Source organism: Lytechinus variegatus, chromosome 10 (assembly GCF_018143015.1).
Source record: "Lytechinus variegatus isolate NC3 chromosome 10, Lvar_3.0, whole genome shotgun sequence".
Lineage (NCBI taxonomy): Eukaryota > Metazoa > Echinodermata > Echinoidea > Temnopleuroida > Toxopneustidae > Lytechinus > Lytechinus variegatus.
In genome coordinates, this window is record NC_054749.1 from 25,174,420 (window position 1) to 25,186,828 (window position 12,409).

At 35.9% G+C, this 12,409-nt stretch overlaps 1 protein-coding gene across 1 annotated transcript; it reads right to left on the reverse strand.

Annotated features, from left to right (window-relative positions):
• Nucleotides 1-214: 214 nt before the first annotated feature.
• Nucleotides 215-11,880, reverse strand: LOC121422684 (enteropeptidase-like). The gene is made up of 7 exons (XM_041617848.1): nucleotides 11,533-11,880; nucleotides 10,971-11,135; nucleotides 6,577-6,754; nucleotides 3,573-3,859; nucleotides 2,955-3,094; nucleotides 2,243-2,414; nucleotides 215-342 (listed from the first exon to the last, which is right to left on the reverse strand). The coding sequence occupies exons 2-7, from the start codon at nucleotides 11,062-11,064 to the stop codon at nucleotides 215-217; spliced, it is 999 nt and encodes a 332-aa protein (XP_041473782.1). The 5' UTR covers nucleotides 11,065-11,135; nucleotides 11,533-11,880.
• Nucleotides 11,881-12,409: the final 529 nt, after the last annotated feature.

Below are 12,409 nucleotides of genomic sequence, written 5' to 3' on the forward strand. Positions count from 1 at the left end.
GTGACAAAATAAGTTCAGCTATCGTTATCTTTTACATTGAATCAGTTGCCAATCTTTTTTTCTTCATACTTGATACATAGAATATGAATTAATATAATTTTGTATTATGAAATACATTTTAAAAAATGGGCAGATATCGACAGTTAAATAATTGCATTTATTCTTTCAAAATATAAATCAAATTTTTAGGCCTGCCTATAACTTGATCAAGTGATCAAAACTTGCCACAGAAAACTTCATCTGTTTCCAGTCTGCAGTCGGGAAACCCGTCACACTTGGCAAAGTATGGAATACACCATCCTCCCTGGCAAGTGAAGTCATATGACTCACACGTCATCGTCTCTTGGCAAATCGGGTGGGAGAAAAGAAAGTGGAAATGTTTAATAGATTCATATTGCACGTGATATGTTGTGCGTTTAATGAAGGGTTATTACTGAATATTTTGCACTACAGGGGATAAGGGCAAGGACGACCGTCCCGAGTGTAAGTTTGTAAATATATCATGTATATAGTGGAACATCGAATACAGAAAAAAGGGAAAAGAGGAAGGAAGGTGCAGAAAGAAGAATATTTAGAAAGAGTGGGGTGTCTGGATCGGGTAAATTTTTACTACGCATATATATCATTCAATTAACAAGAAAATCACGCCCCCATTATGTCGTTTTGCCCCCATGAATGGCTATATTGAATGGATAAGAAATTTTCTAGTTGAACTCGTATAACATTTTAATTTTCAAAGTTCATTTAATGCTATTAAATTCTTGTAGATACATCGTAAGTCACCAAGATGCATAATGTAAATGTATCTCCTGTAATTATCTTATGTAGATAAGGAATAGTATAGTAATAAAATATTGTATTGATAGGCTTCGGTCTTCAATGAACGATCTTAGCCTATCAAAATTTGAATACATTTTCTTTCATTTAAAAATCACATGAAATTTATATTTAAAAAAATCTGGATCAAAAATTAGGTATCTTGTGGAAGTTTATGAAATTATAAATCGGAAAAGGGGTATAATCAGCGTTTCGGATACCACTGTATTGACTTTTGATGCGAGTAGGATAAAGTGTAATCTCAAACAGACTCTTTGTATATATTCATCATTAACACCTCTACTCTCGATCTGTGTACGGAACATTAATCGCGTTTCTTCCGCTTTTTTATGGTGACATGAACCATCAAGAATGCACTTCTACAATAGCTTTACGCATCACTTTCTTAGACGAAGCATGTACCGTGCGCTAAAGAGCCCGCTGGGATAACAATTTTTTAACTGAAGTGGCTATCCTGAGTAAAATATGGCATTACTATTAGTAGTATTAGTATTATCATGAAATGATGTTGTAAAACGATGTGCCCATGAACAATTAACAAGGATTTTAAAAAGAAAACTAATGTGTTGGTGAATACAGATATAACCAAGAAGTTAATTCCCCCTAAAAAATCCTCTTCTGCGTTTCATAAATTATGTGGTAGCAGCAGAGCGTTGGTGATCAATCGTATCTTCATAAATGATTTATTCAATGAATGTAGCAACATTCCCTATTATTTATTAAAATATGTTTTGCCAAAAAATCATAGTATTTCTAAAATGGGGGAGTTCATTTTTTTCTTTTTTTATCAGTTTATGTTAAAAGTCAAGTCCACCCCAGAAAATGTTGATTTGAAAAAATAGAGAAAAATCCTACTAGCATAACGCTGGAAATTTCATCAAAATCGGATGTAAAATATGGAAGATATGACATTTTAAGTCAAGTTTTATTTTCAAACAGTGATATGCACAATTGAGTGACATGCAAATGAGGCAGTCGATGATGTCCCTTACTATTTCTTTTGTTTTTTTATTGTTTGAATTATACATTGTTTCATATTTTTTACAGATTTGACAATAATTACCAACTTGACGGAACCATATACAGTATTAAACAATGAAATCTACAAGTTCAGAAATTAGGAATTTGTCGTTTCACTTGAAAATGGGGTGAAATTAAAATACTTCATATTTCATATAACAAAATACAAAATAAATAATGAGTGGATGACGCCATCAGTCTCTTCATTTGCATACCGATCAGGATGTGCATCTAACTATTTTGTGAAATAAAGAGAAATGTTATAATGTCATAACTTATTTTGCATCCGATTAGGATGAAAATTTCCGGTGTTATGCTTCTTAGATTTTTCTTTAAATCGATTTTTTTTGGGTTGGAATGATCTGTCCATTAAGTCATAGCTTACTTCTGGATGGGACCCCTCCTTCGAAGATAGGGTTAATCCAGTCTTGATAGGCGATGGTATCTGAGGACACACCCCTAAAGCCTGGTACCGCACACCCTACACCACCGATTATTACCCCTATCAGCCACCATTGATCACCTACTTTGGTTACCGTCGGTCCTCCACTGTCCCCCTGAGGGTACAAAGTTATATAAGGAAACAAATACTACGTGAAGTATGATATTGTTTACAATCATTATGAGCAATATAGATTCATGGAAATATACAAAGACCCAGCTGATTAAACACCATAAAGCGACAGAAGCTCGAAATACATTTTAACACCTGGGAGTGTCTGTGAACAATTATTATGAATTTAGATTGGAAAATGTACAGAAACAGAGGCCAAACCTTCAAGGATCTATGACTTTTGCGTTTTCGTGTATTTTTTTTTCTGCATAAAATGAGGTCATAGTTTCTGAAAAAAATAATGCTCGTCATGTTTAAATACTAGAAATAATGTGACTAATGATTTGGATCATGCCTTGGAGTCCAGTTTATAAGTGACTCAACTTACGTAGAATCTAAGTGGCATACCATGCCGTCCAAAGAACACAACGATACACAACTAAATCATGATGAATATTCCTAATATTTAAAAAACATGAATATGAAAATTACCTTTCACAGCTCGACATCTCAATAATGAAAGTTTTAAAAGATCCTACTTTACCTGGCACGAATCCTTGCCCCCTTCTTTTGGGCCAGTACAAATCATATTATCAGTGATGTTAAAGGGGTAGTATTCCTCTTGACACAATGTATGATTTACAAGAGGTACAGTCACTTCTCGAAGTTTTTGAGTTAATCGTCCTGTATTTAAAAGAAAAAAGTGGAATGTGTCAGGTGAGTGTTACTATATAAAGTAACTCAATTTGCATTTGTTTTCGTCTTTAATCAGTTTGTGTGTGTGTGTGTGTGTGTGTGTGCGTGTGTGTGTTAGGGTGTGTGTGTAGGTGTGATAAAGGAGAAAGAAAAGACGGAACAGAGGAGTATGTGAAAAAGCGAGGGGAGATGAAAACGAAGGTGATATTTACATGGCAACAGATGTATCAATGTTTAAACTCGTCCAACTCAAAGTGTTCTACTGATTCGCTTTCTTTTCAGGGGTGACTGTTCAACAAGGTCAAAGAGGGAGAAATATAGAATAACGTTAACAAGATGTTGAAAGACGGAAGATGAAACAAAATAATGCTGACAAGATATTGAATATAATAAATTTGCGATGGACTTTGATCATTTCCTGTCCAGCTTTCGAAAAAGTTTAGGAAATCTATGTCCAAATACGAACCTCCTTGAAAAAGAGTCCCCCATCCCGACATGGTGACAGCTTGCCCTGGAAAGAATTCGCCTCTCATATCCCTGGTAGGCAAACACGCGGTCGTGACAAAGTCGGTGAGATTTATAGGACGACGAAGATGAATGAGAGCGATGTCCCAGTCCGTGTGGTCTTGATGATAGTTGGGATGGATGTAGACCTCATCGGCGTACTCCTGTTGATAGGTGTCGACATCGACGTCAATGATGTCAGTTGTACCCATCAATATAGAGTACACGGATCCGTCATTCAGAATCTGACTGTGCAAAGATTATATGATAAACTAAATCAGTAATCGTGTTAGGACAGCTTGATATATCCACTTGTGTATACATTACTGGGATCAAGTGACTACAACCGCCTCCATCCCCCGAAAAAGGAGAAAATTAAAGGTACAAGTGTACGCTATTTTATTAATTTTCATTTCAGTAAATATGTCAAAATCTATTTCAAAATTAGATTTGCATTTTATATTGAGCCCACTCGCTTACTACCCTCCCTCAGTGGTGTCATAAAAAGAGAAGTGATTGATAATTTTAGCAAGGAGTATGAAGTGAGAAGCGATCATTTTTATGCTCTAATTAACTATTTGACAGTCACAAGGATATATCGAATTTCCAATCCAACGTATCCTTAAGAACTGACCAATAGAGCTCAAAACGTTATAATTACTCTACACAAACTGCCAAATCGAACGACAAATCTACATCATAAACATCGTGGTCGGCAATCTGAATGATAATGGAAATAATTCTTATCCATATTTGTATTCGTGTGTTTGTGTGTGTGGGTGTGTGGGTGATGCGCGTGTGTGCGTTGAGCATGGTTGGAGACGGTTGTGTATACAGGGATCGAGTTTTCGTTAAGGCCTAAATTCGCGGTAATGTAACGAAATCATGGACGCCGAATAATGCATCGCAGTTAAACTGCTTAAGTGTAACCCGCTGTTAGAGTCTAACATTTGGTAATGACGGAGAGAGATATTAAAATTAAAGTTGTGATAAGCTAGTCCATCGCAATTAACTGGCTAAGATCGCAAAAATACTTCCAGAACGGAAATCCAAATAGAGTGGTTTTGCTAAGGAAGTGGACAGAGAAAGAAAGATTGGTAAATGAATACTACAAAAGTTTTGAGTAAGATTATCAGAAATAATAAAACGAGACCTCGGTGAGATAGAATGAGAGGGGCTAGGATAAAGACCGAAATGGTAAAAGGGTAAGGCACATTAAGTCACTGAAATCAAAATCTCCGTATAGCTTGTGTCCAGCCTGTGCTCTTTAAGAAAGTCGTGAATCTTTTTTTAATTATCATAACGTGGATCAAAAAGTTTATCTTAATTGGATCGTATGAATAAAATGTCGATTAAAACGTCAATGTCTTATTAACTTAGCACGTGACCATCACCTTTATCACAAAAATTGACTTCATCATCAATACTATATCATCACCTTTATTGTGGTCATCATCATTGAAGTGACTATCATTATCATCATCACCACAATCGGGGCACTGTCATTATCACCATCGTCATTATCATGCCCATCGATATAGTCACCTCATAATTACACACTGCAGTGAGTGTCACCGTCATTTAAACCATCTTTTATCTGTATCCTGACATCCTTGATCATCCCACGGACCATAAGAATCACCACGCCATTCTTCAGTCAAGCAATAGTTACCCTGGTCATGAAAGCACCCCTGGGACAGCCATCCATAACTAAGGGCCTTTTCACATGTGAATCTTGAATCATCATCGTAATGATGATTGCTATTGCAATCGTGACTGTGATTAGCATTTGTGATTCGAATTATGTTCTTGTTTGGTTTCACACTTGCTAAATATACGTCATTATAGCCTTATTTTTCACTGGAATCATCATTCAAATTACGATTTTGTACCGTGTGAAAGGGCGGTTTTATACAACGTAAATTATCATCGATATTGTCAACACCACCATCAACTTCATCTTGACAATCATCATGATCAACAAACCATCATCACTATCGTCATCATCATCACCGCCACCACCACCACCATTATCATCACCATCAATAGTCAATCATCATCACTATCATCATCATCAATATCATCATCTTCATCATTACAAAAAAAATCATCATCATCATCATCTCCACCATCATCATACGCATTATGAGTTCATCATCATTATCACCATCATCGTCTTCATCATAAATCATAACCATCGTGACGATCACCACCTTCATCATGATCATTATCATCATCATCATCATCACCACCACCACCACCTCCATCATTATCACCACCACCACCATTATCATAACCATCAATAGTCCCTCACATCACTATCATCATTTCATCTTTATAAAAGAAAATCGTCATCATCATCATTATCATCCCCGGCATCATCATCATCATCTCCATAACCACCTCCTCCATCATCATAAGCATCATCGATTCACCATTATCACCATCATCATCCCCACCACCACCACCATTCATTCATTCATTCATTTATTCAATTTTTCCAAGAAAATTAAGAAGCAATAATTACAATAAATAAAATATAAAATCAGCAAATACAAATGATAAACATTCAAATAAACCAAATCTAAAGAATATGCACCTGATACAGAAGATAATATATCAAAAATGTTGGAAAAAACGGAGTGGTCCACTGAAAAGCAAGGCTTGTAAAGTGTGGACCACTCAAGACGAAAAAAAGTATAACACAAACAACTATATATCTATACAAAATAGATAATGAAATAAAGATAAGGACCATCATCATCATCAACATCGTAATCATCATGCCCGTCGATGGTCTCCTCATAATAACATACTGCAGTATTACCGTCATTTAAACCACCCTATATCTGTATCCTGACATCCTTGATCATCCCACGGACCATAAGAATCACCACGCCATTCTTCAGTCAAGCAATAATTACCCTGGTAACGGAAGCACCTCTGGGACAACGCCAATAACTTACATGCAATGTGCGGCAGTGAGAAGCCAATCGGGTGTGATCAATGTCGCTCCACAAAGCGGGTTATCATTTTCTAGTAACGACGCTATCCATGGCCATTCGCCATGTTGGGCAAGCTGTCCTCCTACAATCAAAGGTTCCGGTTTGAGAGGGGCTCGTTGGTACCCACAACTTGTGTGATCTATAAAAAAAAAGTACAATATATTGATAAACAGATAAATCGATTCGTTGACTGTTAAATTAACGGTAACATAAAGGGAATATTAACCAATTTTAAGGAGTAGGAATCAAATTAGTGGATTTTTTTATGATTGATATTTTACGTTTTCGACACACATGATTTCCCTGATGTTAATCGTAGTATAATAGCACACTGTGATGTGAACTGGGTATAACACACCCAGTGATAAACATTTATCTGCAAGTTTTATATCCCATTAAATTCCGCTTAACCTAAGTTAAGTCTATATGAATCATAACGTCAGGCAGTTTTCAATATAAATGGACAAGGTAGATAATGGGGCCATTATCTTGCTCGCTGGTTGTTCTGAATAAATGTCTCGTAACTTTGAATGTACTGTATAGTGATGTTGATGGACGTTTTGTTCAGCCAGCGCCGTTTTGTCGTTTAATCCTATTTCTTAATATCAAGAAATCGACTCTTGATATCATAAATCATTTCTTGATACAAATAAACCATTTAGTGTTTTCTATCTATGATAAATGAATCTCTAATAAGATGTTTCGAATCTTAGTATATATAGACGGGAACTGGGGAAGGGGATTGGATGAAATTGCACAGGAAAATTAAGGGAAGGAAATGTTGATTGTGCTAAAAGAAGTAAATTTCAAGGAAAACTGCCCCCTCTCCCAATGCTGCATATGACCATGGATGAATAATAATCCAAGCCTATCTTTGACAATGAAAATTATGAAAGTCATATACTGAGAAAGACAACAGGAAGAGGGAGACAGAGATGAACGTTTAGCATGTTCAGACGGAGCTAAGCGGATATGTATTGAGAGAGTGTGATAGAGAGAGATATATATATTAGATAGATAGATAGATAGATAGAAATATAGATAGATTAATAGATAGATAGCTGGATAGATAGATAGATAGATAGATAGATAGATAGATAGATAGATAGATAGAAATACAGAAAGATGAATAGATAGATAGAGAGATAGATAGATAGAAATATAGATAGATGAATAGATAGATAGCTGGATAGATAGATAGATGGATAAATAGATAGATAGATAGATAGATAGAAATACAGAAAGATAAATAGATAGATAGATAGATAGATAGAAATATAGATAGATGAATAGATAGATAGCTGGATAGATAGATAGACAGATAGATGGATAGATAGATAGATATATAGAAATATAGATAGATGAATAGATAGATAGCTGAATAGATAGATAGCTGGATAGATAGATAGATAGATGGATGGATGGATGGATGGATGGATAGATAGATAGATAGATAGATAGATAGAAAGAAATATAGATAGATGAATAGATAGATAGCTGGATAGATAGATAGATAGATAGATGGATAGATGGAGGGAGGGAGAAGGGGAGGGAGAGGGATATGGGGTAAAGATGGAGAGATGGAAAGGAAGAGATAGGGAGAGAGGGAGTTGATACCGGATACACCTGAGGCTAACATAAGAAGCAGTCTCAGTTCGTTAAAGGACTTAGAATGTTCAAAGTCAAGAAGCCATGAACTTGATGAACTCCTAATGGGAGGTATTAAGACCAGAGAACATACCAACATCATCTGTTCCAAACTGATGACATATGAAGACCCTAATTCCAAAAGGCGTTAAATCCATCTTTTTAATGAAAATGTGTTATTGATATCAGCTAGTGCATCATCGTCACCAATGCCTGTCTTTTAAAATCATATTTAACTCAATTTTGAAAGAAAAATATGAATAGCATAAAACGTATCAGCTGGTATCAATTTCCAAAGGATGCCTGGCTAAAATATATGTTATCAGTCCATTTTTACATAATGGAGTTTGGCGTCTTTTGGAGCTAAACTCTACATGATAGAGGCATGCTTTTATCGTTTAAAGGCTCTCTTTTACGTTCAATTTTGATAGCTTGTAGGCCTATAAAACTCAGGTCCTGCATACGCTGTCACTTTCTAAAATTTGGTTTGTCTTCTTTGAAATTTGTATGAATGACATTTCCGTTATGCGATGATGTGTTATTAGACATGTGCTTGTGTATATATGCTGTGGGTGTGTGGATGGGAACGTATTCGGATGAGTCGGTTCGTAACTGCACCAGTCTCGTCATGAATATGGTTCTCAGTTTAAATTTGAAAGTAAACATTCAGATTCTGTTGGAGACACGATACTGATAAACATGTCAGAAGAACCGCAAAATAAAGGATGAAATAAAGATAACTTATTTCGTGTGAACCGTTTTTCTTTTTCATTATTTGATGTAATATCTACCAAATACGCAACCTTTCTAATTACATATTGTATCAGCAATTTGTTTATCTATACGATTCTTAACATGCAGAAGAAACATGATACTTCATGAATGCATGCATATGTATGTTAATCCGCGATACAGTTTTCAAAGCACGCGATAAGATATTTCAATACCGCATAATAAAAAAACCGCAAAAAAAATGCGACATTGACATAATTGACTTTTGAAACACTGCTGCGAACGAAAATAATATTATTTGAAAGGTCCTAAAAATAAATGAACGGAAAACGATTCAGACAACAATTGTGCATTAACCACTTAACTACACTTCCGATATGTTATGTTAGTCCTTCGATAATATATCACTTTTTTAGAATAATAATGACTGTAATGACAATGAGGGTTCGCTGCCGGGTTGTATGTGGTTCAGTTGTCTAGGTTAAAAATCTGCCTATCGTCATGATAATGTTGAGCTGCATGTACAAATATAAAAGTACATTGATGCATTAATCATCTTCATTCACAAGCTCTATCCAATAATAAATTATATTAAGGACAGTATAACTTAAGGGATGCTTTCAGTGTATATACCTTAAGAGCTATGGTGTTCAGTTCAACAATATTCCGCGTTCTGATAGAGCGACGCCGTTAGGTGTTAAAATACATGTATACACAATGGAATCCGAACCTCAGAGCAATTCGGTGACAAACAATAAATAAAATATGTAATATAGCACCAATGGATTTTGGCACCGGTGCAAAATGTTTGGTGTCATCCTCTGTATACACCGGTGCTGTAATTTATAGATACCACTGTTTTACACCGTATATTGCTGAACCTCATTTGTCATAATGAGGTGCTAAAGCAAGGGGCGCCGAATTTGAATAAACCTGATTAAAAAAAATATGAAAAAGGGTGCATGAACAGGGACCAGTGCCCTTGAGGTATCAAAATACATGTATATATCAAAGGGAGTTTTTAATGAACTCCTTACATCATGGGAAACGGGACTGCTATGAAATTGAACCACAGGTCAGATGGGGTTCGAGCCCCATCTCAGCACTAGCGTCCTTTGAGGCGTTTATCTCTAGTTTGTCACTCTCCACCAAATGGCAGTTAATGGGTACCGGTATGCAGAAATTCACTGAATGCTCGAGCGTCCGATTATCATTTTTTTCATTGTTATTATTATCATTATTTTTGTTATTATAGTTATTATTATTGTTATTGTAACTATTTTCACTATTATTATTATTATTTCATCATCATCATTGTTATCATTATGATTATTATTATTATCATTATCATTACTATTAATATTACTATTAGTAGTAGTAGTAGTAGTAGTAGTAGTAGTAGTAGTAGTAGTAGTAGTAGTAGTAGTAGTAGTAGTAGTAGTAGTAGAAGTAGTAGTACTAGTAGTAGCAGTAGCAGTAGTAGTAGTAGTAGTAGTAGTAGTAGTAGTAGTAGTAGTAGTAGTAGTAGTAGTAGTAGTAGTACTAGTAGTAGTAGTAGTAGTAGTAGTAGTAGTAGTAGTAGTAGTAGTAGTAGTAGTAGTAGTAGTAGTAGTAGTAGTAGTAGTAGTAGTAGTAGTAGTAGTAGTAGTAGTAGTAGTAGTAGTAGTATGAACATTATAAACAGAGGGAAAGGGGGAGGTACAACACTCTAAAAACAAGAAATATTAACTTAACATTTGAAAGGTTGGAGGAGTGATAACATTTTCTAAATGTTGCATTTACCACTTTAAATGGTTCTACCCAACACTTAAAATGTTGGATTCAGCTTTATACAAGGTTGGATGTAACATTTACAAAAGGTTGTCACTCCTCCAACCTTTCAACTGTTGGTTTAACATTCGAATTTTTAGAGTGAACGACCCTGTCGAGGTGTGCATATATAGTGTATCCGATGATAGAACAAAATATAAATTTACCTTGCCACATATCAACTGATATGATGAAAAGAATATTAAAGATGAACAGCTGTGTGACCGCCTTAGTCCATGGTATGCTCTGATGAAAATACATGTTTGTCCAGCTTCAAAACCCGATGAGTGTAAATGGGACAGCTGTCGACCCGATGCTTTACCTTGCTCATACTATATTGACAGACAAATTTGAGAGATTTGGAGGGCAGATTTAAGTTCTAATTAATCGAATATCATTAATCGATAAACATATTAGCTTAAATTCATGTTTACCTTGCATTGTACCCATACTTCTTCCATCTCTGAAAGCATATATAGACAGATAATGTGGAAGCATATTCGCATTAACTCCTTTATAGTAAGATTAATTAAAAACAAATTTTATCGAAATATGTAATCATAAGGGCAATTTAAATGCATGATTTCAATATGCGTGATACTAAAAAGAAACTTTCACTTCTCATAATACCTCTTGTTTCAATTGATCATGAACGTGGAGAAGTAAGTCATGACTCTTAATGACTTGAAATACAATTAGATGTATCAAAATTGAGCAATGAAACATTACCACTTCGCTTGATTTGTCAATCCAATTAACTCCTGATATCTTGATTGCAGTAGGGTCTAGCCATGACTCATCTCCAAAATACGTTTTATTGACGGCGGTAAAATGATACAAATAAACGGTGACATTAATACAGCAACTGCTTGCACTTGATTCTAGCCGGAGAATGCATAGTTCTTCATTTGAGGAGAGATGGTGGCATGTATTCTAGCTTTGAGTGACGATCGGAACTTAAAAAGGAAAAGAGTGAGAATAAAACTGTTGACTGGGGTCATTCCCCCTTCCAGTTTGTGACCCCAACTCCCTGATGAGGATTTGCTATCCGATGATCGGTCCCGGTGATTGGTATACCGATTGTTTGTATTTTGTCTAGGCGCATGCTACTGCATTAGAAAGTTGAGATCACCATTTTTTTTCATGTGTAAGGGAATATGACCGGCATGCCCCCGGGTGATTCCGATTCCTAGGTACGCCTCTACCCACATGACTGCCCATTTACTGAAGTTCATCGTCATGCAGTTACTGTAAAGTCTGGCTAATAGTTCCTTCTGGACTCGAAGAAGGCGCAGTTATGGTGATTGCTTCACTGCAAACACAGTCTAAGAGAGGAGACTCACACGATCATGAGATGTTGGCGGGGATGATGATGATACTGGTGGTGGTGATGGTGGTGGTGGTGGTGGTGGTAGTGATGATGGTGGTGGTGGTGGTTGATGATGATGATGATGATGATGATGGTGATGATGATGTACGACGATGATGATGATGATAATGATGATGATAATGATGGTGGTATGGTGGTGCTGGTGATGGTGGTGGAGATGGTGAAGATGATGATGACGATGGTGTTTTGAAGTTGTGTCATATTTTTATGATTAAA